This window comes from Chrysemys picta, chromosome 12 (genome assembly GCF_011386835.1).
Source record: "Chrysemys picta bellii isolate R12L10 chromosome 12, ASM1138683v2, whole genome shotgun sequence".
NCBI lineage: Eukaryota > Metazoa > Chordata > Testudines > Emydidae > Chrysemys > Chrysemys picta.
In genome coordinates this window covers 9210975-9238468 of record NC_088802.1, presented here as the reverse complement: position 1 = coordinate 9238468, position 27494 = coordinate 9210975, and the positions used below count along the sequence as shown (strand labels likewise).

Sequence of the window (27494 nt, the reverse complement as noted above, 5' to 3'; positions counted from 1 at the left end):
ATTGTTAGCATGTTGGCTCCCACTTGCAGCTGATGCGTCGAGAGGGGACTCTGGGTCTCATTAAAGACACTTGCTGTTTGTGGCACAATGACGCTGACAAGCCCATGGAGGGGCCAGGCAGGTCATTAACATATTTTTCTGTGCCAGGTTGAGAAGTCAATCAAAGGGTGTCAAGGGGGACCCAACCTCAGGGTGCGTTCCACATGCTGGGCAGGAGCGCAGAACAAAGACATCTAACAGGAACGTACCAGTCCCCAGGCTGGATCCCACACGAGTACTTTCAGCCCCCCTACAACACTGGCCCATCTTCAGGGGACGTGTCAACACTCACCTCATGGACAGCTGAGAAATGTCTTACTAACCCCTGTCAGTCCGTGATTCACTTACACCTTAGGGAATGACACCTCTACAGAAACACGGTCACGCTGTTCTGTGCCACTGAACTCTTCCTCCCTCACCTCCAGTGTCAATCAGGGATAAAACCATCAGTCAGGAGTGCTGAATCTCCTCATGCCCAGACGTTTTCAAAACCATGAACTCAGCGATGATCTAGGGATGGGGTATGGGGCCTTTTTTCCTCTAGGGGGCTCCGGCCCAGCCCAAGTCGAGGGGACTGGCTGAGACATGTGTCTATAAACATTTTTGGCTCGGTCCCTCTTTGAAAATATTTCAGGCTGTGATGACTCCCCGCCTCACCCTCCCTCCACTCTTGCTACCAGACATCCCTTTCCCGACATCAGTGCAGAGCCCTATAGAGCTAACTAACCGTACACCACTCTTACTTCTGCGCTGCTGCTGATGGTGGCGCTGCCTTCAGAGCTGGGCAGCCGGCCAGAGCTGCCTCTCTCCAGCTGCCCGCGTTTTAAGGCAAGGAAAATGGGGATCTCATCAGGGCCGGCTCCAGCGTTTTTGCAGCCCCAAGCTGCACACAAAAAAAAAAAAAAAAAAAGAAAGAAAAGCCACGATCGGCAGCACTTCGGCGGCAGCTCTACCGAGGGACTCGCACCGAGTTGCCGCCGAAGACCCGGACATGCCGCCCCTTTCCGTTGGCCGTCCGAAGCGCCTGCTTGCTGCGCTGGTGCCTGGAGCTGGCCCTGCTTGTAGTTCGGCACCTTGTCTTTCACCAACAGAAATTGGTCCAATAAAAGATATTGCCTCAACGACCTCATCTCTCTAACCTCTATTCGTTATCTAGACCAGGGGGGAGCAAACTTTTTGGCCCGAGGGCCACACTGGCGTGGCGAAACTGTATGGAGGTCTGGGTAGGGAAGGCTGTGCCTCCCCACACAACCTGGCCCCCGTCCCCATCCGCCTCCTCCCACTTCCTGCCCCCTGACTGTCCCCCTCAGAACCCCCCACCCATCCAAGCCCCCCGCTCCCTGTCTCCTGACTGCTGCCCCCCCATCCAATCGCCCTGCTCCCTGCCTAGAGCCAGGGATCCACCCAGACTCCCAGTCTCCTCTCTGCGCTGACCCACTAGACCCATTCCCTTCCCAGAGCTGAGAACAGAAGCCAGGAGTCCACACTCCCACTGGCTTCAAATTCCCTTCTTCTACCTTCCCTTCATCAGCAGACCCTCTCTAACCACTGGACATTGCCGCCTTCCTGCTACATCTTGAATGGAGCCACTGAGAATGACGTACAGCCCCTTTCAGCCCAAATGATCCTCAAGCCCTTTAACAAATAGTACAAAGATACTCATCAGCTGAACATCCTTTGCGAAGCTCTTTCTTGGGCAGGGACTTTATTTTCTCCGGAGCTGCTGTTTAAAGAAGATTATTCGGGCAAATATTAAAAGTCATCGCAACAAGAAAGAGTCACAAATTCCCATGCTCTAAGTTCGTGCTCCGCAAGCCTCAGAGATTAGTGGTCATCCCTGGCACAGAACTGGTCTCTGTAGACTCTTCCTACATCGATAGAAGGGGTTTTTCCATTGATGTCATTAATTCACTTCTCTGAGAGGCGGTAGCTAGGTTGACAGAAGAATTCTTCCTTCGACCTAGATGTGTCTACACCGGGGGTTAGGTTGAGCTAACTACAATGCTCAGGGCAAAAACATTTTCACATCCCTGAGCAATGTAGCTAGGTCAATCTAATTTTTAGTACATAAGAACATAACAATGCCCACACTGGGTCAGACCAATGGTCCACCTAGCCCAGTATCTTGTCTCTTATAAGTGGCCAATGTCAGGTGGTTCAGAGGGAATGAACAGAACAGGGCAATCATCAAGTGATCCATTCCCTGTTGTCCATTCACAGCTTCTGGCAATCAAAGGCTAGGGACATTTAAAGCATGGTTGGGGTTGCATCGCTGGCCATCTTGGCTAATAGTGATTGATGGACCTATCCTCAATGATAGACCAGGACTTAATCTCATCGCTTCCCTGGTCTCTGTCTTGCTGGAAAGGACACACTCTTTAATACCTATGCCCACTTTCCCAAGACGCATTGCTGGCCACGCTACAACTCCACAGTCCCTTTGGGCTTTTTGCTTTAGCAGGAGAGATGGGAGGGGAGGTTGGAACCAGAATATGAAGATTTCATGGCAATTGGGAGTGGGCGGAAGGTGAAGATGGACAGCTCAGAGATGGCGTTCATGTGGCCAACTGTAATGGACAGCCTCTGTCAGGTCAATTACCAGCTGGAGGGGTGAAATGTTTCTAGCCTCGATTTATATTCAGAATTGTACAAGTCACTCAAATCAGCAAACACACTGGTTTTGATTTACACAAGACAAAAGAATTTGATTCTCCTACAGGAGGGGAAAGTTGTTCATTGAGATGTTTAACCTCCTTCCCCCAGTCATTCACCCCATGCGGTAATGATTTGGCCTAATCACTTCTTCCCCAGGCCAGGAGAATGTCTTGCAGCATAAAATGGAGGGGAGAACTCCAAATCTGCAGCCATTTCATATGAACCTTCAACAGCTGAGAGAAAAGGAACAACATTTGAGAGGGTGCGAGATCTCTGTTTGAGACTGAGTGAGTAAAGGGGTCAAATCTGAGAAGAAAGTAGATCAGAGGGGGGTTAACATCCTCCTTTTCTTCATCCACCATGTGGGTCAAGAATTCAAGCCAGCTGGTTCCCTCCAAAAGCAGATGTGGCTTCAACTTAAAATGGGAGGCGGGAAAAAGACCCTAAAATGGGAGAGTTTCTTTCCCTATATTCAGCAATTAAAGGAAAAAATGGCCAAATCTGGGGGGATTTTAGATCAATATTCTATAATTTAGTGGGAAAGGTGCCCAACTTGAGGAGTCCATAAATTGAGAGAAATTTCTATCAATAGTCAATAAAGAGAAAATCTGAGGGGATTTTAGATCACTATTTGGTAATTGAGAGAAAAGAGGAAAAATCTGAAGGGAAAGTTGATTCAAATGAGTTTAATACCTTCATTAACCCCATCCACAATTTCGAGCAATGATCGGCATCAGTTTTTTCCCTCCAAATGCCGAAGTAGCTGCAGTTTAACATGAGAATGGGGAAGAAGCCCCCAGACTATCCATATCAGAGAATTAAACAGAGAAGGGGCAACATTGGAGGGTTTTTTTTATATCAATATTGAATAAAAGAGAATCTGAGGTATATTATATAGGGGGGGGCAGGGATATGGTCTGTGCTGGCTGGATCTGGTGCAGAGAGATGACTCTCAAATGCCCACATCACTTCATCTCCTCCATTAAGAGCCAGGTGCCCAACACTGTCCACCAGGCCTTGAAATGCTCTTCTGCCTTCTGGGGCTCATGGTGAGTGACCTCTGGTTTCCCAGTCCCAGCGCCATGTGTGGACATGAACAGACAGATTACAATACAGACCTCCTAGATGGGAAAGGCTCCATTGTCTGGCCCCCTGAGCCACCCAGTCCCGCTGGCCTGAGGCTGGATCAGAACTTCTGCCCCATAGACAACCAAGCCAACCAGTCACAATTCATTTCTCTGGCTCATGTCCTTTTACTCCCGAATAGCCTCCCCAGCACCTTCCTTAGGGCCCCGTGCACATCCTTGTTCCTTAACGTGTAGATCAGTGAGTTCAGCATGGGGGCGATGATGCCATAGAAGAGGGAGACCATCTTGCCCCGGTCCTGGGAAAAGCTGGACGGAGGTTGTAGATACATGAAAATGCCCGTGCCGTAGAAGAGCGACACCACGGCCAGGTGGGAGGCGCAGGTGTTGAAGGCCTTGAGCCTGCCCTGGGCCGAGCGAATCCTAAGCACGGCGGCGACGATGTAGCTGTAGGAGACTAGGATGAGGCCCAGCGGCACCAGCAGGAAGATCACACTGACAGCAAAAGCCTCGGCCTCGTTAGCGGAAGTGTCAACACAGGCCAGTTTGAGCAGGGCCGGTACCTCACAGAAGAAGTGGTTGACCCGGTTCCGCCCACACCGGGGCAGCCGCACGGTCAGGATGGTCTGCAGCATGGAGTTGCTGAAGCCGCTCAACCAGACAGTGGCCGCCATCTGCAGGCAGAGGCGGCGGCTCATGACGATTGTGTAGCGCAGCGGCTGGCAGATGGCGACATAGCGGTCGTAGGCCATGACGACCAGGAGGAGGCACTCGGTGCAGCCCAGCGAGAGGAAGACGTAGAGCTGGGCCACGCAGCCGGCCCAGGTGATGGACTTGTGGGTGCTGCGGAAGTTCACCAGCATCTGAGGAACGATGCTGGTGGTGTAGCAAAGGTCCAGGAAAGAGAGGTTGCTGAGGAAGAAATACATAGGGGTGTGGAGACAGGGTTCCAGCCACAATACCACAATGATGGCCAGGTTCCCCACCAGGTTCAGGACGTACAAGACCAGGAACACCACGAAAAGCAGCATCTCCAGGCGTGGTTGGTCAGAGACCCCCAATAGGATGAACTCCCACTGAGAGCTCCCGTTCCCTCTTTCCTCCTGCAGCGAGAAGGGACAAAGATAAGGATGAAAGGAGCCCCAACAGCCATACACCAGGGAGACACATTCAAGGGCAGCCCCATTTGCTCTGAATGAACCACGCCCGCTTGTGACTTTGTCATCGAAAATCTGACCCAGTTGGGTGGCAGGTAGGATCCTTCTGCCAGGGAAATGCTTTGTCACAGAAAAGTGGTTCTGTGGCACTTAGTGACAAAGGAGGATCCATACATCAGGGAATTAAAGTGTCCTAGAAAACTGGATCTGTGGCAGTTGGTGGGAGCAATAGGATGTGATAGATAAATGGATGCTTAGATTATAAGGTCTTTGGGACAGAGGCTGTTTTGTTTCATTGATTTTATTCTGTATTTGTACAGATCCTGGTCGCAACTGGGGCTCCTAACTATGATCCCAAATTTGCAGCGCTAACTGTCCTCTGCCCCTCTTATGGGTGAAAGAACTGGGCATGTTTAGTCTAGAGGAGAGAAGGCTGAAGGGGAACCTGGTAACCGTCTTCAACTATGTGAAAATTTGTCGTAAAGAGGATGGTGATCAATTGGTGTAAAGAGTTTGTAAAGAGGATGGTGATCAACTGTTCTACATGTCCATTAGGTCGGAAATAAGTTTACAACACAAGTCTGGGTAAATCAGTTTCTTAAACACAAAGGAGTCTGGCCAAGTATCATCAAAGGCGATGGGCAATCACTTATCAAGTGGCCAGTCTTTGGCAAGGAAGTGGGGCAGGAACAACCCGATCTGCATTGAAGCAAACAACAGCATGGCATCTCCTTCACCATTAGACTCCTTGTCTCCGCCCTTGCAGCAGGAATGAACTTTAGCTAGGCAGAACCCTCAAGAAAATGCATATCAAAGGGTGACTGGACTATAAAAGTGAGGGGGAGAAAAACCCCAAGAGAACTCTCCCTATCCATCTCTCGCTCTCTTTCCCCTAAGAAGACAAAAGAAACAGCGTTTGGACTTTGGGAGCAGATCTTGTTCTGAGAATTGGCTCAGCAATGTTACTGGGAAAATGTGAAAGGGAATTCACCTTGAGCCAAATCTAGTTTGTTAATTTTAGTACTAGGAAGTGTTTTCCCTTTACTTCTCCTGTAACCATTTCTGACTTGAATGTCTTATACTTTTACTCACTTGAAACCTGTCTCTTCATAGTTAAACATGTTTTATTCCATAATCCAAACTGCAGTTAAACTGAATCGTGGGGGTAACTCCATTTAAAGTAGCAAACTGTTGGATATCGATCTCCTTAGAGAGGCAACGGACCTACAATATCTGAGCTGTCCAGGAAGGGGCCGGGCAGTGCAGAACCCAAGTCTTCGGCGGGAATTTGGACCTGGGAATTTCTTGTAGTCACCCTACAAGTGGTAACCAAGGCTGCAGGAAGCCACAGTGTGGCTGGTGTTTGCAGATAGGCGGCTGGGGTCAGAGTTGCTGGACCAGGGCTGTGGCTATACACAGACACTCAGGGTGTGACCTGCATCCTGGCAGGCTGCTTGTGAGCGACCCAGGTTGGAAGCTACAACAACAAAAGATTGTGAGGCAGCCAAGGTAGCAGGGCAGGGGTGACCCAACCCCTCATTAGTCTGGATTGCAGCCCGAAATGCCATGCCGTCCAGGGAGGGTTTTAAGAAGAGGTTGGACAAATACTGGTCAAGTATGGTCTAGGTAATCTTATTCCTGCCTCAGTGTGGGGGTATGGCGCAGATGACCTCTGGAGGTACCCTCAAGCCCTACTTGTCTAGGATTCTACTGCCACTTTAACGTGAATTTCCTATGTTTATGTACTTCTCTCTGCGACTGACAGGGACCATGATCTAAACACTCAGGGCGAGAATAAAATAATCTCAGTACCACTAATGATAAGGTAGACCCTGATCCTACGAGCAGTAAGAGCGGGGGCTTCCAAAGCAACTTTAAGGAATGATGCACCCAAACCCACTGCTATTCAGGGGGATTATGGACTCATATAGGGCTAAATATGCAGATAGGCAACAAGTGGGATTTTGCAAAAGATTTTCTAACTCCTTTGGTCCCAATAGGAGTTAGGCACCTAGCACCCATCTGTACTTGCGGGCACCTAAATCCCTTTGTAAATGTGGCCCATGCTTCCTACCGGCCCTAATCTCCTTTACCCAAACCACTTACAGTGGGGTTGCCCGTGGGCTTATGTTAAGCACGTGCGTAGATCTTTGCAGGATCAGGGCCCCTCATGGGACAACAGGTTTACACGGCACTTTACAAACACCATCCTGCAGACCCTCGCCCAGGTGATTAACTACTCACCTGTGCAAAGTTCTCCCTGCATGTTTGTGGGCTAGGGGACCCTGGATAAGACAGATTCCAACCCTAACCAAATCTACCAATCGATGGCACTTGTCTGCCCCCCAGCAGCACAGTATCTCAGCACCTAACAATCTCTAGTGGGTTTCTCCTCACATCACCCCTGGGAGGCAGGGAAGTTTTATCAGACCCATCGGACAGAGCTAAGAAATCTAACCAGCCCACATGCTCCCCAGCTCCTGGACCCTCCCCAGTAATAAGCAGGAACGAGTGGTGGAAAAAGCCCAGACTCACCTCCATTCACCTCCGGCTCTGCTCTCCCCAGGTTCCTCCTGCCCGAGCAGCTCCGGGCGGCTCAGATGCTCCGATGCCAGGGCAGAGTCTGGAGTCCCTGCTCCCCTGCACTGAGCCCCCAGTCCCTGGGACGAGGCAGCCCCGAGCTGTGGAGCTGAATGTCTAAGGATGCTCTGGGGTCAGGGAGACCAGCTAAGTTTGCCCCCTGCCATCCACAGCTGGCTCTGGAAGCCCAGAGGCTGCAAGTGTTGCACCCCACACACACACTGCTGGGGCCCTGGGGTGGGTCTCAAAAGGAAGAGAATGTGGCAAACTGGACGCTCAGAGCCAGTGTTGCATGATCACAGGGTAACACCCCCATCCCAGGAACCAAGCCCGCTTGGTGTGTGAGTGAAGTTCCTGGAGGCAGGTTGTCCCAGGCTGGGAGGGAGTGTCTCTCAGCTGGCAGGGTCTCCTAGAAGCCCAGAGACCACAGTGATAGATCGAAAGAAATCCCAGAGATGGGGAGGAGACAGAGAGATGGATAGAGGGAGAGGAATGGAGAGAGAGTGTGGATGGACTGATGGATGCCAGATGTGCACAGATGCGAAAAGAGAGGGAGAGTCCGAGAGAGGAGTGGATGGATGAGAGAGAGAGGGAGACAGAGGTGAATTGTTAGGACAGAAAGAAAGACAGAGAAGGATGGATAAAAGGAGTAATAAAGAGATGGATAGAAGAGCAGAGAGATCTGCAGAGAGATGGATGGATAGAAGGCTGGAGGGTGGAGAGGTAGATGGATAGAAGGATAGAGAAGGAGAGAAAGAGATGAGCAGAAGGACAGTGAGTTGGGGAGAGACCCAGAGAGCTGGATAGATCTGGAGAAGTACAGTGGATGGCTGGAAGGAGGTAGGATCCCCAGGCTGTGTCCCTGCTCCCTCACCTACCCCAGCCCTGGTGTCACATTACGCCTGGGCTGCCCCAGCTCCGAAGCACAGCTGAGAAGGGTCCTGTGTCTCTGTGATTGTGGGAGGCTCCTGCTTGTGCAGCTGATGATAGCTGTCCCTGAGTGCATGGGGCCATGGGTGAAGGGGAGGGAGAAGGCAGGGCCCTTATAGACGTTGGAGCCGGGAAGGGGGCGGGAGATGTGACTCCCTGAAGCCTCCCAAGGGGCTGGGACTTGGCTGGTGCGGTTTGTGATGCCCCAGGGCCCCGTGTGCCCAATTATCCAGGAGACTGCTCCAGCCACGCCATCTAGGGTAGAGTGGCCTGGGGAGGAGTGACCCCAGCCCCGGAGCAATGCACCAGAATTGGGGCCACAACCCCCGCTCTAGTCACAGCCCCATCTGTCCCCAGGGCTCCCCTAGACACCAGGTCTCGTCTCCCAGCCCTCAGACCCATCGCTGGCATTGTGACCCCAGCCCAAGCCCTGTGCCTCACAGTCATGGAGAAGGGATTGTCCCTTCCCATGGGGTGAGTCGAGCTGAGACAGTTCTCAGAGCGAGTTAGCGCTGAGTGCAGGATGCTGGGGTTAGTGCACGGCAGTGACGTCTGGAAGTCACAGCTGTGACCCCCCGGATGCCTGGGTTCTCTTCCCACCTCTGGGAGGGGAGTGAGTTAGATCAGGGAGCTGGGAGGCAGGACTCCTGGGTTCTCTTCAGTTCTGAGCAATACTCGGTGACTTAATATCAGGCACAGAAGTGGGTGGGTGGGGTCAAGGCACCACAGGCACCCAGAATTCCCTTTGCTAACATGTATGGGAACCTGGAGGACCATTTAGAGGTGTGTGAAAGCTACCAGCAGTGGAAGAGGAATGTGTGTGTGGAGTCCGGGGAAAGTGAGAATAGGCTGAACCTCAGCTAAGGGCTGTTTGGGTTGGAGTCCAGGCAGGCCTGGATTAAAGACTATAGGGGCTCTGTGCACTGTGAAATTTGAGGGTCCCCCCACCTTCCATAAACTAGACAGCAAAAGGCCCCCACCCCACACAGACCCCCGGATGTCCCTCCCATCCCACCCAACACATATCCCTCCCCTCAGACATACCCTCCAAACTCCCCTCCTTCCCCACACATATCCCGGCAGCCCTGACATACACCCGGCTCGCCGCAGCCCCCCACACCTCAGTGCCCATGGGCACAGTCTGCAAAATCCCAGCCCCCAACCCCTTCTCCCCAACACCCCCATTCTCCCCAACTCATCCCAACTCCCAGAATTCCCGTCACCCCCAGCCCTGCCCCCGCACCTCCCCAACCCACCCCAAAACTCACCAGCAGCACCTTACCCACCTCCACCGGGCCCTTCCTGGCCACTCACCAGCGCACCCCCTGGCTCAGCAGTCGGCTCCCATCCCGAAAGAAATCAACTTGTCCTGACCTTGGCCACCCAACTCCGCTCCCTCCCACCACCCAGCCCTCACTCGCACGACCCCGCGCCCAACCCTCCATTGTGACAGAGGCGACGCGGGGTGGGTTGGACGGGCCAAATTTGAGTGAGTGATGTTGCGACCTGGTCCATGGAATTGCAGGGGCCCCATGCAAGTGCAGCTAGTGCACATTGGCTAGTCCAGGCCTGAATCCAATAAACATTTCCTTCCTTCTGCAAGGCAGTGTGGTCTACTGGTTTGGCTACTGCATTGGGAATGAGGGGCACTCAGTTCTATTCCTACTTCCACCACTGACTTTGGGCAAGTATCTGCTGTGCGCTGAGCCTCAGTTTCCCCATGTGTGCAAGGGAGAGCAGAATATTTGCATATTCCTTCATCAGGTGTTCTCCAGCAGGAAGTGGAGAGGAAAGCTGATCTCTTATTGTGGGGAACAGTTTGTGAACCTGTGAATTTGTGTGGAGGGTGGAGGGAGTGGACTACGGGGCTAAAAGGGCCAATGGCCTCATTCATTGCAGAGGAAAAGGATTAGCTGGCCAGTGATCTGGGGCATGGGGCACTGGACTAGCTGGCCAGTGATCTGGGGCAGGTGGGTATTGGGCACTGGACTAGCTGGCCAGTGACCTAGGGCAGGGAGACATGGGGTAACCGGACTCGCTGCCCAGTGATCTGTCTGGCATAGGCAGAGGGCAGGACACTTGCCCCGATGGGTCATTTCTCTGATCTCAGTCAAGCCTCTCTCCTTTCTGTCCCCGCCCTTAGCTGGTGAACCTGGACTCTCCGCTGTGTCACCTCCATCAGTTCCGTGGCAGCTCCGTGCAGAGAGACCCAGCACCTCCTGCAACAGAGGAAGCAGGGCCGGCTCTAGGCACCAGCGCTCCAAGCATGTGCTTGGGGCAGCACTTTCCAAGGGGCGGCACTCCAGCCCCCCCTCACTTTTTTTTTCTTGGGGCACAAAAAGCCGGAGCCGGCCCTGAACCAAGATGTTCCCTGTCAGCTGACAGGTTTCAGAGTAGCAGCTGTGTTAGTCTGTATGCATCCGAAGAAGTGGGCTGTAGCCCACGAAAGCTTATGCTCTAATAAATCTGTTAGTCTCTAAGGCCTTGTCTACACTACGAGAGTAGTTCGATTTTACTTGCATCGAATTTTTGTAATCGATATTGCAAAGTCGAACGTGTGTGTCCACACTAAGGACAGTAATTCGACTTTGTGCGTCCACACTAACGGTGATAGCGTCGACATTCGAAGCGGTGCACTGTGGTCAGCTATCCCACAGTTCCCGCAGTCCCCTCTGCCCATTGGAATTCTGGGTGTAGCCGGCAATGCCTTCTGGGTAACAAAATGAGTCGAGGGTGCTTTTGGGAAACTGTCGTCATCCGTCCATCACTCCCGCCCTCCCTCCCTGAAAGCGCCGGCGGGAAAACAGTTCGCGCGCTTTTCCAGTCATTGACAGCGCGGACGCCACTGTACTCCGAGCATGGAGCCCGCTGCGACCATCGCTGCAGTTGTGGCCGCTCTCAACGTCTCGCAGCTTATCATAAAGGTTTCCCTGAGGCAGATGCAGAAAAGTCAGGCAAGGAGGCTACGGCACCGCGGTGATGTCCTGAAGTCTGAGAGTAGCACAGACCTGTCAGAAAGCAGGCGACCCAGCGCCGAGGACATCACAGTGGCAATGGGTCATGTTGATGCCGTGGAACGGCGATTCTGGGCACGGGAAACAAGCACTGAGTGGTGGGACCGCATAGTGCTGCAGGTCTGGGATGAATCCCAGTGGCTGCGAAACTTTCGCATGCGGAAGGGAACTTTCCTGGAACTTTGTGAGTTGCTGTCCCCTGCCCTGAAGCGCAGTGACACCCGGTTGCGAGCTGCACTGAGTGTACAGAAGCGAGTGGCCATAGCCCTGTGGAAGCTTGCAACGCCAGACAGCTACCGGTCAGTCGCGAACCAGTTTGGGGTGGGCAAATCTACCGTGGGGGTTGTTGTGATGCAAGTAGCGAAGGCAATCGTTGATGTACTGCTGCCAAAGGTAGTGACCCTGGGAAACGTGGAGGCGATCATAGATGGCTTCGCAGCGATGGGATTCCCAAACTGCGGTGGGGCCATAGATGGAACTCACATCCCTATCCTGGCACCGGACCACCAGGCCACCCAGTACATTAACCGAAAGGGATACTTTTCCATGGTGCTGCAAGCACTGGTGGACCACAGGGGACGTTTTACCAACATCTACGTGGGATGGCCGGGCAAGGTTCATGACGCTCGTGTTTTCAGGAACTCTGGTCTGTTTAGACGGCTGCAACAAGGTATTTACTTCCCGGACCACAAAATAACTGTTGGGGATGTGGAGATGCCTATAGTCATCCTCGGGGACCCAGCCTACCCGCTAATGCCCTGGCTCATGAAGCCCTATACTGGCGCCCTGGACACTGAAAAAGAACTCTTCAACTACCGGCTGAGCAAGTGCAGAATGGTGGTGGAGTGTGCTTTTGGCCGTCTCAAGGGGAGATGGAGAAGCTTACTGACTCGCTGTGATCTCAGCGAAACCAATATCCCCATTGTTATAGCAGCTTGCTGTGTGCTCCACAATCTCTGTGAGAGCAAGGGGGAGACCTTTATGGCGGGGTGGGAGGTTGAGGAAAATAGCCTTGCTGGTGATTACTCACAGCCAGACAGCCGGGCGATTAGAAGAGACCAGCGGGAAGCGCTGTGCATCCGGGAGGCTTTGAAAGCAAAGTTCCTGAGTGAGCAGGGTAACCTGTGATTTTATAGTTTGTGTACTGAGAAGCTAAACCTGCCCCCGTTTCTTTACCCAGGTAATGTTGACTATCCTATCCAGTTACATACCCCCTTCACCCCCCCTCCAACACACGTGTCGAAATAAAAATAGTTCTACTTTGTTAAAGCACACCGTTTTCTTTAATACTGTTTTAGCGGGAATTTTTTAAAACTGGGACGCAGACTGTGGTGCGGGGCGGGTCTAGTGTTGTGATGCGAATGCAGCTTCTAAACTCAAGGATTGACAGGCTCCGCTGCGGTGGGATGCTTGTTTCAACGGAGCCTGTCACCCCTCCTGATCGGGACTGTGTGTATGGGAGGTCTATTTGACTTTGTGGCAGGGGGAGGACGGTTACAGATCCCATGCTGTGTGGCTCTGTGATCCTGTCTAAGGACCGGCGCTTAAGATCTGTAACTGCCCTCCCCCGCCACAAAGTCACAGAGCAACCCACCCCCCCCAACATTACATCAAAACAACCTCCCAGACTAACCGGGGCAACTAGTCACTGCATCACTGCACTGTGTATGTGCCCTGCTGCTGTGCCTGCCCCCGACTATGTACCCTGCCAAAGGTGACTGTCCTGTCCAATTTCCAACCCCCTTTCCCCTCCTCCTCCAAAAGAACATGATTGAAACAGTAGTTAACAGAAACGAATTTTTTATTATCAACTACACATGGCATTGGGAGGTGAAACTTGGACGTGGGCTTGTGTCAGGCGGGAAGGAAAGAACTTTTCAAATTTTGGGAAATGAGAGCCTTCTGCTACTAGAGCTCTCTGCAGGGGTGGAGTGAGAGTTAGCAGGGACTCTGCCGCCTCTCCTTCTTTGCACTTTGGGTGAGGTGGGTATGGGACTTGGTGGCGGGGGAGGGCGGTTAGAGATGGACTGCAGCGGGGCTCTGTCCTCCTGCCTCCGTTCCTGCAGAACATCCACAAGGCGCCGGAGTGTGTCCGTTTGCTCCCTCAGTAGTCCAAGCAGCGTTAGAGTCGCCTGCTGGTCTTCCTGCCGCCACCTCTCCTCCCGATCCATGTTGGCTTGGTGCATTCGGGTCAAGTTCTCCCGCCACTGGGTCTGCTGTGCTGCCTGGGCTTGGGAAGAGGCCATAAGCTCAGAGAACATGTCCTCCCGTGTCCTCTTCTTCCTACGCCTAATCCGCGCTAGCCTCTGGGAGTGTGATTCCAGGCTAGGTTGTGAGACAGTCGCAGACGGGGCTGTGGAAATGGGAAAAAGGGAGTGAATTCCTCTGAAAGATAAATGTAGTTGTGAACAAAGAACATAGTCTTTCTCTGTGAACAAGACCATGCACAGCACCTTTCACATGCGCACTCAGCACAAGGTCGAATTCTCGGCCTTCGCATTCTGTGCCTGGGGTCTTGAACAGCACATTTGAGAAGCGAGGCAGCACAACGGAATTTCTGTTGCAGGCAGACATGGTAAGCCGTACACTTGTGGCAGTTTAAAACTTTTATATTACCACTGGCCTCATTTCACATTTAAATCAATGTCAGTCCCTGCTGCCAGCAATCCGGCAAGCGGGAACTCTGCCCCTGTCCCACCCCCTCGCGGCTGTCCCCGGGAACGATCCCTTTCGGCTGCCCCTCTCCCGCCTCCACCGCGTGGCTGCAAACCAGCGGTGACAGTTCTGTAAAGGAACGGGAAAGCAGTCCCAACACTAACATTCCCCTACCTAATTAAAAGCAGGTCACCATGGCCGACATCACCCTGATGAGGATCTCCGAGAGCGACAAAGAGAGAATGCTCCGGGAAAGCCTCCAAAGACCAGGGCCGTATGCCGCCCTGCTGTGCAGAGCAATGATCCCCGAGTACCTGATAATCTCGTGGCGCGGCAACGTGTCGTACTTCGGAGGACCCAATAAGGCCGCTCTCCCCAAGAACCTCATGCAACGGCTTTCAAGTTACCTCCAGGAGAGCTTCATCGAGATGTCCCAGGAGGATTACTGCTCTATCCCCGCACATATAGACCGCATTTTACTGTAGCTGCAGTAGCAGGGAATACACAGTAGAGCGGCTTGTGCAGGACAATCACTGAAAACCGGACATTGCTAGATTTCTTTTCAAAACTTGCACTGCCCCTTACTAAACCGTTAAGCGCCTAGGGCACACTAATCATGAACAACCCATTCTTTTAATTGTTAATATTCCTGTTTTGTTAAAAATAAATGTTTAGATGTTTACAACACTTACTGGCTGATCCTTCACCAGATTCTGTGTCCGGGGTAATGGCTGGGGACGCTTCGTAGGGGATCTCTGTAAGGGTGATGAAGAGATCCTGGCTGTCGGGGAAATCAGCGTTGTGAGAGCTGCCAACTGCCTCGCCCTCCTCATCTCCTTCCTCATCTTCCCCGTCCCCTAACATGTCTGAGGAACCGGCCGTGGACAGTATCCCATCCTCAGAGTCCACGGTCACTGGTGGGGTAGTGGTGGCGGCAGCACCGAGGATGGAATGCAGTGCCTCGTAGAAACGGGATGTCTGGGGATGGGATCCGGAGCGTCCGTTTGCCTCTTTGGTCTTCTGGTAGCCTTGTCTCAGCTCCTTGATTTTCACGCGGCACTGCGTTGCATCCCGGCTGTATCCTCTCTCTGCCATGTCTTTAGAGATCTTCTCGTAGATCTTTGCATTCCTTCTTTTGGATCGCAGCTCGGAAAGCACGGACTCATCGCCCCACACAGCGATGAGATCCAAGACTTCACGATCAGTCCATGCTGGGGCTCTCTTTCTATTCACAGACTGCATGGCCATCACTGCTGGAGAGCTCTGCATCGTTGCCAGTGCTGCTGTGCTCGCCACGATGTCCAGACAGGAAATGAGATTCAAACTGGCCAGACAGGAAAAGGAATTCAAATTCAAATTTTCCCGGGGCTTTTCCTGTGTGGCTGGTCAGAGCATCCGAGCTCGCACTGCTGTCCAGAGCGTCAACAGAGTGGTGCACTGTGGGATAGCTCCCGGAGCTATTAGCGTCGATTTCCATCCACACCTAGCCTAATTCGACATGGCCATGTCGAATTTAGCGCTACTCCCCTCGTCGGGGAGGAGTACAGAAGTCGAATTAAAGAGACCTCTATGTCGAACTAAATAGCATCGCAGTGTGGACGGGTGCAGGGTTAATTCGATTTAACGGCGCTAACTTCGACATAAACGCCTAGTGTAGACCAGGCCTAAGGTGCCACAAGTACTCCTGTTCTTCCTGTCAGCTGAGGCTTTCAGGCTGCGCTGGAACTGACACTGCAGTTCTGGCTGCAGTCGCTAGATGGCGCTCATGGCAGCCAGAGTCGCACAGGCTGGACGGCAGTTCAGGCTGCCCGGCCGCTGGAGAGCCGGAGCGTGCCGGGGGGACCCCCGCAGCTCGGGCACCTGGGGGTCAGTGTCTGTCCTCTCGGCTCTGCCTGCACGGGGCTGGGGAAGCAGTTGTCAGCGTCTGCCCCTCTCAGCCCTTGCACCCCCCATCCTGCTCGCAGCCCCTCCACTTGTACCTCGCCCCATCGCTCCTTCACCGCACCCCTTCCCCTTGTCCTCTCCCTTCACCCGCACCTCTCCCCTTGTACTCTCCCCCAGCCCTCTCCTCCCGCACCTCCCCCTTCCCCTGCACCTCTTCTCCCACAACCCTCCTGATACCCCCTCTCCTCCTCCACACTCCTCCGCGAGTACATCACACCCCGCCTCTCTGCCAGTGTAGAGCCCCCAAGCACCCCCACACCCGCTCCTCTGCCTGAACCCTCTTTACTAGCTCCCCATCCCTTTCTGGGTACAAGGTTGGAGGGTTAGTCCCTATGCCTTCCATGTGCATTTGGAGCAATAAAGATGGGGTTGTGGGGGCGAGATTTATACTAAAGTGAAATAAAAATAGGAGAAATGGTTTGATCCCCACTGCAAGTGTAAATGGGGTTTGCTGTGGTGAATAAGGAGGTCATGTTTGCGGGGGGAAGCTGAGGGCTGGGGCAGCAGGGGGTGCGGGTGGGGGAGGGCACTGGTGGGGGGGGAAGAGCCCAGGGCTGGGGTGGGGGGCAGCCACATTTTTTTTTTTGCTTGGGGCGGCAAAAAACCTAGAGCCGGCCCTGAGAGGAAGGTCTGGGAGCTGCCTGGTGCCGACCGCCCACTGAGGAGCTAGGGCCCAGGGGGTGGGTGCTGATGCCCCAGGGCACCTCATTAGGCATCGGGGTGCAGCGCAACGGGCATTGTTAGCACGTCGGCTCCCACTTGCAGCTGATGCGTCGAGAGGGGACTCTGGGTCTCATTAAAGACACTTGCTGTTTGTGGCACAATGACGCTGACAAGCCCATGGAGGAGCCAGGCAGGTCATTAACATTTTTTTCTGTGCCAGGTTGAGAAGTCAATCAAAGGGTGTCAAGGGGGACCCAACCTCAGGCTGTGTTCCACATGCTGGGGAGGAGCGCAGCACAAAGACATCTAACAGGAACATACCAGTCCCCAGGCTGGATCCCACCCGGGTCCTTCCAGCCCCCCTCCAATGCTGGCCCAGCTTCAGGGGACGTGTCAACACACACCTCGTGGACAGCTGAGAAATGTCTTACTAACCCCTGTCAGCGTGATTCACTTACACCTTAGGGAATGACACCTCTACAGAAACACGGTCACGCTGTTCTGTGCCACTGAACTTTTCCTCCCTCACCTCCAGTGTAAATCAGGGATAAAACCATCAGTCAGGAGTGCTGAATCTCCTCATGCCCAGATGTTTTCAAAACCATGAGCTCAGCCGTGATCTAGGGATGGGATATGGGGCCTTTTTTCCTCTAGGGGGCTCCGGCCCAGCCCCAAGTAGAGGGCACTGGCTGAGACATGTGTGTATATCAGGGGTTCTCAAACTTTTTTGGCTGGGCCCCCCCTTGAAAATATTTCAGGCTGTGATGACCCCCTCCCCCCCCTCCTCCCACACACACTTGGTACCAGACATCGCTTTCCCAACATCAGTGCAGACAGGGCTGGCTCCAGGCACCAGCTTAACAAGCAGGTGCTTGGGGCGGCCAACGGAGAGGGACGGCACCTGCAGCAATTCGGGGGCAGCAGGTCCCTCACGTCCTCTAGGAGTGAAGGACCTGCTGCTGCACTGCCGCCGCCGATCGCGGCTTTTTTTTCGCTTGGGGCGGCAGAAATGCTGGAGTCGGCCCTGAGTGCAGATCCCTCTAGACCAGGGGTGGGCAAACTACGGCCCTGCCTGTCCTGCCCGGCCCTTGAGTTCCCGGCCGGGGAGGCTAGCCCTGGCCCCTCCCTCACTGTCAGGGCCGGTGCAACCATTTAGGCAAACTAGGCGGCCGCCTAGGGCGCCTAGTGGTTGGGGGGCGCCTAAAAGCCGATCAACGTGGTGCTCGGGCACCAGCAATATTCAGAGCCAAGGACCCAGCTCCAGCAATACTTGGGCCGTTTGTCCCCCCGGCCCCACCTGCAGCTCCCCCACGCCTTCCCCAAGTGTCCCCTGGCCCCGACTTGCTCCCCCTCACTCGCCTTTCACGCCTCCCCCCAGTCTCTGTCCGGAAGCAGAGCCTGTCTGTTAGGGTTACCATACGTCCGGATTTTCCTGGACATGTCCGGCTTTTTGGGCCTCAAATCCCCGTCCGGGAGGAAATCCCAAAAAGCCGGATGTGTCCGGGAAAATAGGGAGAGAGGGACCGGTGGTGCTTGGCCGGGGGCCGGAGTTGCTGAGGCCGGCAGTGTTTGGCCGGGGGCCGGGGCCAGGCCAGGGCCAGCAGTGCTCGGCTGGGGGACGGGGACGGCGGTGCGGGGCCAGCGGCTGGGGGCCAGCCCGGGGTCAGCAGTGCTCGGCCGGGGGCCGGGCCGGGGCCGGAACCGGCAGTGCTCAGCCGGGGGCCGGGAGCCGGCACCCCAGAGCCCGAGCCGAGACGGGTGGGAGATGCTGGGGCCAGAGCCTCTTGGCCTGGGCCGGCTGAGTGGCCACCGGAGGGAGCCGCTCGGCCAGGGGAGCCGGACTGGGCCGCGCCTCCTCGCGCGCCCCAGCCCCAGCTTACCTGCTGCCTGCCTGCTTCAGGCTTCCCGCGAATCAAATGTTCGTGGGAAGCAGCGGAGTTGGGGCGGGGCCGGGAAGGGGCGGGGCTGGGGGCGGAGTTGGGGTGGGGCCGGGCCCCGTGGAGTGTCCTCTTTTTGGACACTTAAAATATGGTAACCCTACTGTCTGTCTTTGTCTCCTCCATTCTGCTTCCCTGCAACAACTGCTGCCGCAGGGTCCTAGTGCCCCCCTATCCACTGCCAGGGCAGACTGACTCTGAGCCTGCCCTTCCCCCTCAAACCCTTTCATTTTCCAATGGGACCCTCCAGCAGCCTGCCCTCGACCGAACGCATCCTCAGCACAGCGGCACCGATGTAGCTGTAGGAGACCAGGATGAGGCCCAATGGCAGCAGCAGTAAAAACACACCGCTGGCGAGGAGCTCGGCCATGTTGGTGGAGGTGTCGGCGCAGGCCAGCTTGAGCAGGGCCGGCACCTCGCAGAAGAAGTGGTTGATTCGATTCCTCCCACACCGGGGCAGCCGCAGAGTCAGCACCGTCTTCACCAGTGCGTTGCCAGAGCCGCTCAGCCAGGCGGTAACCATCATCTGCAGACAGAGGCGGCGGCTCATGATGGCCGTGTAGCGCAGTGGCTGGCAGATGGCGGCGTAGCGGTCGTAGGACATGACAGCCAGCAGGAGGCACTCGGTGGAGCCCAGCGAGAGGGAGATGTAGAGCTGGGCCACGCAGCCGGCCCAAGCGATGGACTTGAGGCGCTAAATGTCGATTTCACCGTGCGCACACACAGCCTCACAAAACACATTTCCACATCAGTAGTAATCAACATTAACAGACAGGCAACCCAAGAGAAAGGCTGCTTGAGAATTTTTTCCAGTTTGATATACGGATATTTCCATTGTATATTTAGACATGTGATGGGGACAATGTGTGTTAACGCTGATAAAGCTTTAACTTTTTTGAATCTCAACGCCTATTAACTCATGAAATAATTATTGTCTAACCCCCTTGTTGCTGATCCTGCTTAATTCCCACAACTGCAACGATGTAAATCGATAACATTAAAAAATGCTTAAAAATAAACATCGAAATTATCAAAACATAAAGTTTGAATTCGGCCAAGCCTGGTGATACACCTGTTAAACTGAAGCGATATTGACAATCTCCCCAGCTGCCCCTTTATGGCTCCGCGAGGGCCTCGTGTCGCTGTCTCGCTCAGTCTGCCTGCCCACGGATGTTTTATTTTATTTTATGGTCATCACTGTTTGATTGCAGTCATTATTTTATTATCATTCAATGCTTTATAATTAACTACATACAAACAAAATATTTTTTTTTTGCCTAGAGCCAGAGATCAACCCTGACTCCCAGTCTCCTCTCTGCCCTGCCCCACTAGACCCATTCCCTTCCCAGAGCTGAGAACAGAAGCCAGGAGTCCAGACTCCCACTGGCTTCAAATTCCCTTCTTCTACAAAGTTACACATCAGCCGAACATCCTTTGCGAAGCTCTTTCTTGGGCAGGGACCTTATTTTCTCCGGAGCCGCTGTTTAAAGAAGATTATTCAGGCAAATATTAAGAGTCTTTACAACAAGAAAGAGGCACAAATTCCCATGCTCTAAGATCCTGCTCTGCAAGCCTCAGAGATTAGTGGCCAGGGCCGTCGTTAGGGGTACGCAGCATACGCGGCAGCGTAGGGCACCCGAAAATTTGGGGCACTACCAGGACAGCAGGGAAGAGCGGGTTGGCTCCTGCACATTCAGCGCGTTCTGCAGTCTCCTTAGGCAGGGGCCGTATTCACAGAGCCGAATGCCCCGGCGTGGCGCATTCTACGTGATGGAGAGGGTAGGGGGGTCTGGGTGCGTAACTGTGACTCTCAGCTTTCCTGTCTCATCCCTCCCCCACAAGGTTGTGAGCCAGGACTGCCGCAGTGTCTGTTGCATACGAAGCTCAGTGTGTGTCAGCAATGGGGCGGGGGCGTTCTTCTGGGGGTCCGCGGGCAGGGGTGGTGTCTGTGTACCCAGTCAGGCATAGAGTCACCAGTTTAATAGTACTGTGTAGGGCCCCATAAATCCTAAGGACGGCTCTGTTAGTGGCCATCCCTGGCACAGAGCTGGTCTCTGTAGACTCTTCCTACATCGATAGAAGGGGTTTTTTCATTGATGTCATTAATTCACCTTTCTGAGAGGCGGTCGCTAGGTTGACAGAAGAATTCTTCCTTCGACCTAGCCATGTCTACACTGGGAGTTAGGTTGAGCTAACTACAGTGCTCAGGGCAAAAACATTTTCACATCCCTGAGCAATGTAGCTAGGTCAATCTAATTTTTAGTACGTAAGAACATAACAACGCCCACACTGGGTCAGACCAATGGTCCACCTAGCCCAGGATCTTGTCTTCTATCAGTGACCAATGTCAGGTGATTCAGAGGGAATGAACAGAACAGGGCAATCATCAAGTGATCCATTCCCTGTTGTCCATTCCCAGCTTCTGGCAATCAAAGGCTAGGGACATTCAAAGCACGATTGGGGTTGCATCGCTGGCCATCTTGGCTAATAGCGATTGATGGACCTATTCTCCATGATAGACCAGGCCTTAATCTCATCTCTTCCCTGGTCTCTGTCTTGCTGAATAAAGACGCAGCTCTTTGATATCTGAATATAGAATTGCGGAAGTCACTCGAATCAGCAAACACACTGGTTTTGATTTACACAAGAGAAAAGAATTTGATTCTCGTACAGGAGGGAAAAGTTGTTCATTGGGATGTTTAACCTCCTTCCCCCAGTCATTCACCCCATGGGGTAATGATTTGATCTAATCACTTCTTCCCAAGACCAGAAGAATTTCTTGCAGCATAAAATGGAGGAGGGAATGCCCAAAACTGCAGCCATTTCATATGAACCTTGAACAGCTGAGAGAAAAGGGACAACATTTGAGAAGGTGCGAGATCTCTGCTTGAGAATGAATGAATAAAGGGGTCAAATCTGAGGAGAAATTTCATCAGAGGGGAGTTAACATCCTCCTTTTCTTCATCCACCATGTGGGACAAGAACTCAAGCCAGCTGGTTCCCTCCAAAAGCAGATGTGGCTGCAATTTAAAATGGGAGGAGGGAAAAAGACCCCAAAGTGAGAGAGGTTTTTTTCCCCATATTCAGCAATTAAAGAAGAAAATGGTCAAATCTGGGGGGATTTTAGATCAATATTCCATAATTTAGTGGGAAAGGTGCCCGACTTGAGGAGTCCCAAAATGGAGGGACATTTCTATCGATAGTCAATAAAGAGAAAATCTCAGGGGATTTTAGATCAATATTTGGTAATTAGAGAAAAAAAGGCAAAATCTGAGGAGATTTTAGATCAATATTTGGTCATTAGAGAGAACAGAGGCAAAATCTGAGGGGAAAGTTGATTCTAATGAGTTTAACTCTTCATTGATCCCATCCACAATTTGGAGCAATGATCGGTGCCAGCTGTTTCCCTCCAAATGCCGAAGTAGCTGCAGTTTAACTTGAGAAGGGGGAAGAAGCTCCCAGACGATCCATACCAGAGAATTAAATAGAAAAGGGGCAACATTGGTGGTGGTGGGGGGGGTTAGATCAATATTCAATAAGAGAGAATCTGAGGTATTTTATATTGGGGGGGCAGGGATGTGGTCTGTGCTGGCTGGATCTGGTGCAGAGAGATGACTCTCAAATGCCCACGTCGCTCCCACTCTTCCATTCAGAGCCAGGTGCCCAACGCTGCCCACCAGGCCTTTACATGCTCTTCTGCCTTCTGGGGCTCATGGTGAGTGACCTCTGGTTTCCCAGCCCCAGCGCCATGTGCAGACATGAACAGAGACCTTAAAATGCAGGCCTCCTAGATGGGAAAGGCTCCATCGTCCATTGCCTGGCCCCCTGAGCCAGCCAGTCCCCCTGGCCTGAGGCTGGATCGGAGCTGCTGCCCCATAGAAAACCAAGTCAGCCAGTCCCGACTCATTTCTCTGGCTCATGTCCTCTTACTCCCGAATAGCCTCCCCAGCACCCTCCTTAGGGCCCCGTGCACATCCTTGTTCCTCAGCGTGTAGATCAGTGAGTTCAGCATGGGGGCGATGATGCCATAGAAGAGGGAGACCATCTTGCCCCGGTCCTGGGAGTAGCTGGATGGAGGCTGTAGATACATGAAAATGGCCGTGCCATAGAAGAGCGACACCACGGCCAGGTGGGAGGCGCAGGTGTTGAAGGCCTTGAGCCTGCCCTGGGCTGAGCGAATCCTCAGCACGGCGGCGACAATGTAGCCATAGGAGACCAGGATGAGGCCCAGCGGCACCAGCAGGAAGATCGCACTGACAGCAAAAAGCTCAGCCTCGATAGTGGAGGTGTCAACACAGGCCAGTTTGAGCAGGGTCGGCACCTCGCAGAAGAAGTGGTTGACCCGGTTCCGCCCACACCGGGGCAGCCGCACGGTCAGGACGGTCTGCAGCATGGAGTTGCTGAAGCCACTCAACCAGACGGTGACCGCCATTTGCAGACAGAGGCGGCGGCTCATGACAATTGTGTAGTGCAGTGGCTGGCAGATGGCGACGTAGCGGTCGTAGGCCATGACGGCCAGCAGGAGGCACTCGGTGCAGCCCAGCGAGAGGAAGATGTAGAGCTGGGCCACGCAGCCAGCCCAGGTGATGGACTTGTGGGTGCTGCGGAAGTTCACCAGCATCTGAGGAACGGTGCTGGTGGTGTAGCAAAGGTCCAGGAAAGAGAGGTTGCTGAGGAAGAAATACATAGGGGTGTGGAGACAGGGTTCCAGCCACAAGACCACAATGATGGCCAGGTTCCCCACCAGGTTCAGGACGTACAAGACCAGGAACACCACGAAAAGCAGCATCTCCAGGCGTGGTTGGTCAGAGACCCCCAATAGGATGAATTCCCACTGAGAGCTCCCGTTCCCTCTTTCCTCCTGCAGGGAGAAGGGACAAAGATAAGGATGAAAGGAGCCCCAACAGCCATACACCAGGCAGACACATTCAGGGGCAGCCCCATTTGCTCAGAATGAACCACGCCCGCTTGTGACTTTGTCATCGAAAATCTGGGACAGTTGGGTGGCAGGTAGGATCCTTCTGCCAGGAATGGCTTTGTCGCAGAAAAGTGGTTCTGTGGCAGTTAGTGACAAAGGAGGATCCATATAACAGGAAATTAAAGTGTCCTAGAAAACTGGATCTGTGGCAGTTGGTGGGAGCAATAGGATGTGATAGATAAATGGATGCTTAGATTATAAGGTCTTTGGGATGGAGGCTGTTTTGTTTCATTGCTTTTATTCTGTATTTGTACAGATCCTGGTCGCGACTGGGGCTTCTAACTATGATCCCAAATTGCCCCTCTTATGAGTGAAAAAACTGGGCATGTTTAGTCTAGAGGAAAGAAGGTTCAAGGGGGACCTAGTAACAGTCTTCAAATATGTGAAAATTTGTTGTGAAGAGGATGGTGATCAATTGTTCTCCATGTCCATTAGGTCGGAAATATGTTTACAAGACAAGTCTGGGTAAATCAGTTTCTTAAACACAAAGGAGTCTAGCCAGGTATCATTAAAGGCGATGGGCAATGACTTATCAAGTGGCCAGTCTTTGGCAAGGAAGCGGGGCAGGGACAACCCGATCTGCATTGAAGCAAACAACAGCGTGGCATCTCCTTCACCATTAGACTCTTTGTCTCCTCCCTTGCAGCAGGAATGAACTTTAGCTAGGCAAAACCCTCAAGAAAATGCATATCAAAGGGTGACTGGACTATAAAAGTGAGGGGGAGAAAAACCCCAAGGGATCTCTCCCTATCCATCTCTCGCTCTTTCCCCTAAGAAGACAAAAGAAACAACGTTTGGACTTTGGGAGCAGATCCTGGTCTAAGAATTGGCTCAGCAATGTTACTGGGAATATGTGGAAGGGATTTCACCTGGAGCCAAGTCTAGTTTGTTAATTTTAGTACTAGGAAGTGTTTTCCCTTTACTTCTCCTGTAACCATTTCTGACTTGAATGTCTTATACTTGTACTCACATGAAACCTGTCTCTTCGTAGTTAAACAAACATGTTTTAGTCCATAATCCAAACTGCATTTAAACTTAATTGTGGGGGTAACTCCATTTAAAGTAGCAAACTGTTGGATATTGATCTCCTTAGAGAGGCAACGGACCTACAATATCTGAGCTGTCCAGGAAGCGGCCGGCAGTGCAAAACCCAAGTCTTGGGGGGGAATTTGGAACTGGGAGTTTGTTGCTGTAACCCTGCAAGTGGTAACCAAGGCTGCAGGAAGCCAGAGTGTGGCTGGTGTTTGCAGACAGGCTGCTGGGGTCAGAGTTGCTGGACCAGAGCTGTGGCTATACACAGACACGCAGGGTGTGACCTGCATGCTGTCAGGCTGCTTGTGAGCAATCCAGGTTGGAAGCTACAACAACAAAACATTGTGAGGCAGCCAAGGTAGCAGGGCAGGGGTGACCCAACCCCTCATTAGTCTGAACTGCACCCCGGAATGCCATGCCGTCCAGGGAGGGTTTTAAGAACAGGTTGGACAAACACTGGTCAAGTATGGTCTAGGTAAACTTATTCCTGCCTCAGTGTGGGGGTATGGCGCAGATGACCTCTGGAGGTACCCTCAAGCCCTACATGTCTAGGATTCTACTGCCACTTTAACATGAATCTATTATGTTTATGTACTTCTCTCTGCGACTGACAGGGACTACAATATAAACAGTATCTCAGCACCTAACAATCTCTAGTGGGTTTCTCCTCACATCACCCCTGACAGGCAGGGAAGTCTTATCAGACCCATCGCACAGAGCTAAGAAATCTAACCAGCCCACATGCTCCCCAGCTCCTGGCCCCTCCCCAGTAATAAGCAGGAACGAGCGATGGAAAAAAGCCCAGACTCACCTCCATTCACCTCCGGCTCTGCTCTCCCCAGGTTCCTCCTGTCCGGGCAGCTCCGGGCGGCTCAGATGCTCCGATGCGAGGGCAGAGTCTGGAGTCTCTGCTCCCCTGCACTGAGCCCCCAGTGCCTGGGACGAGGCAGCCCCGAGCTGTGGAGCTGAATGTCTAAGGATGCTCCGGGGTCAGGGAGACCAGCTAAGTTCGCCCCCTGCCGTGGATCAGCACCGTCCGCATCTAGCTCTGGAAGCCCAGAGGCTGCAGGTTTTGCCCCCCCCCACCCACTGCTGGGGCTCTGGGGTGGGTCTCAAAAGGAAGGGAATGTGGCAAACTGGATGCTCAGAGCCAGTGTTGCATGGTCACAGGGTACCCCCTCTGCCTCCCAGGAAACAAGCCTGGTCACTGTGTGAGTGAAGTTCCTGCGGGCAGGTTGCCTCAGGCTAGGAGGGATACCCTGAGCCTCTCTCAGCTGACAGGGTCTCCTAGAAGCCCAGAGAACACAGTGATGCAATGAAAGAAATTCCAGAGATGGGGAGGAGAGAGATGGATAGAGGGAGAGGAATGGAGAGAGAGTGTGGATGGACTGATGGATGCCAGACGTGCACAGATGTGAAAAGAGAGGGGCAGTCTGAGAGAGGAGAGGATAGATGGGAGTCAGGGGGATGAGAGAGGTGAATTGTTAGGACAGAAAGAAAGGCAGAGAGAAGGATGGATAAAAGGAGCAATAAAGAGACAGATAGAAGAGCAGGGAGATCTGCAGAGAGGTGGATGGATAGAAGGCTGGAGGGTGGAGAGGTAGATGGATAGAAGGATAGAGACGGAGAGAAAGAGAGACGGACGAGCAGAAGGATAGCGAGTTGGGGAGAGACCCAGAGAGCTGGATAGATCTGGAGAAGTACAGTGGATGGCTGGAAGGAGGTAGGATCCCCAGGCTGTGTCCCTGCTCCTTGACTTATCCCAGCCCTGGTGTCACATAACGCCTGAGCTGCCCCAGCTCCGAAGCACAGCTGAGAAGGGCCCTGTGTCTCTGTGATTGTGGGAGGCTCCTGCTTGTGCAGCTCATGATATCTGTCCCTGCGTGCATGGGGCCGTGGGTGAAGGGGAGGGTGCAGGCAGGGCTCTTATGGACGTTGGAACCAGGAAGGGGGCGGGAGATGTGACTCCCTGAAGCCTCCTGGGGGCTGGGACTTGGCTGGTGTGGTTTGCGATGCCCCAGGGACCCCGTGCACCCAATTGGCCAGGAGACTCCTCCAGCAACGCCATCTAGGGGAGAGTGGCCTGGGGAGGAGTGACCCCAGCCCCTGAGCAATGCACCAGGATTGGGGCCACAACCCCCGCTCTAGTCACAGCCCCATCTGTCCCGAGGGCTCCCCTAAACCCCAGGTCTCATTTCCCAGCCTTCAGACCCATCACTGGCGTTGTGACCCCAGCCCAAGCCCTTACTAGCTGGCCAATGATCTGGGGCAGGGAGACATGGGGTAACTGGACTCGCTGGCCAGTGATCTGTCTGGCATAGGCAGAGGGCAGGACAATTACCCTGATGGGTCATTTCTGTGATTTCAATCAAGCCTCTCTCCTTTCTGTCCCCGCCCTTAGCTGGTGAGCCTGGACTCTCCACTGTGTCACCTCAATCAGTTCCATGGCAGCTCCGTGCAGAGAGACCCAGCACCTCCTGCAACAGAGGAAGATCTGTGAGCTGCCTTGTGCCAACCGCCCCCTGAGGAGCTAGAGCCCAGGGGCTGGGTGCTGTCGCCCCAGGGCACCTCATTAGGCATCGGGGTGCAGCGCAACGGGCATTGTTAGCACGTCGGCTCCCACTCGCAGCTGATGCGTCGAGAGGGGACTCTGGGTCTCATTAAAGACACTTGCTGTTTGTGGCACAATGACGCTGACAAGCCCATGGAGGGGCCAGGCAGGTCATTAACATATTTTTCTGTGCCAGGTTGAGAAGTCAATCAAAGGGCGTCAAGAGAGACCCAACCTCAGGGTGTGTTCCACATGCTGGGGAGGAGCGCAGCAC

General features: G+C 53.4%; 4 protein-coding genes across 4 annotated transcripts; all 4 read right to left on the bottom strand.

Annotated features, from left to right (window-relative positions):
* Window positions 1–3492: 3492 nt before the first annotated feature.
* Window positions 3493–4822, bottom strand: LOC135974968 (olfactory receptor 2B2-like). Its single transcript, XM_065564669.1, has one exon. The coding sequence runs from the start codon at window positions 4808–4810 to the stop codon at window positions 3938–3940; it is 873 nt and encodes a 290-aa protein (XP_065420741.1). The 5' UTR covers window positions 4811–4822; the 3' UTR covers window positions 3493–3937.
* An 8421-nt stretch (window positions 4823–13243) lies between these two features.
* On the bottom strand, window positions 13244–15802 carry LOC135974965 (uncharacterized). Its single transcript, XM_065564666.1, has 2 exons — window positions 14808–15802; window positions 13244–13813 (listed from the first exon to the last, which is right to left on the bottom strand). The coding sequence occupies exons 1-2, from the start codon at window positions 15382–15384 to the stop codon at window positions 13338–13340; spliced, it is 1053 nt and encodes a 350-aa protein (XP_065420738.1). The 5' UTR covers window positions 15385–15802; the 3' UTR covers window positions 13244–13337.
* A 3083-nt stretch (window positions 15803–18885) lies between these two features.
* Window positions 18886–20421, bottom strand: LOC112060794 (putative olfactory receptor 2B3). Its single transcript, XM_065563882.1, has 2 exons — window positions 20395–20421; window positions 18886–19353 (listed from the first exon to the last, which is right to left on the bottom strand). The coding sequence occupies exons 1-2, from the start codon at window positions 20419–20421 to the stop codon at window positions 18886–18888; spliced, it is 495 nt and encodes a 164-aa protein (XP_065419954.1).
* A 2128-nt stretch (window positions 20422–22549) lies between these two features.
* Window positions 22550–26829, bottom strand: LOC101945437 (putative olfactory receptor 2B3). Its single transcript, XM_005312330.2, has 2 exons — window positions 26822–26829; window positions 22550–23512 (listed from the first exon to the last, which is right to left on the bottom strand). The coding sequence occupies exons 1-2, from the start codon at window positions 26827–26829 to the stop codon at window positions 22576–22578; spliced, it is 945 nt and encodes a 314-aa protein (XP_005312387.2). The 3' UTR covers window positions 22550–22575.
* Between the last annotated feature and the right edge of the window lie 665 nt (window positions 26830–27494).

Bases quoted from the DNA above. Each gene is read 5' to 3' on its own strand.
- LOC135974968 (XM_065564669.1), bottom strand. From the start codon at position 4,810: ATGCTGCTTTTCGTGGTGTTCCTGGTCTTGTACGTCCTGAACCTGGTG.
- LOC112060794 (XM_065563882.1), bottom strand. From the start codon at position 20,421: ATGCGCCACGCCGGGGCATTCGGCTCT. The intron at 19,354-20,394 runs GTGAATACGGCC...ATCGACATTTAG, and splicing joins ACGCCGGGGCATTCGGCTCT to CGCCTCAAGTCCATCGCTTG.
- LOC135974965 (XM_065564666.1), bottom strand. From the start codon at position 15,384: ATGCAGAGCTCTCCAGCAGTGATGGCCATGCAGTCTGTGAATAGAAAG. The intron at 13,814-14,807 runs GTAAGTGTTGTA...CCATTTCCACAG, and splicing joins ATCTGGTGAAGGATCAGCCA to CCCCGTCTGCGACTGTCTCA.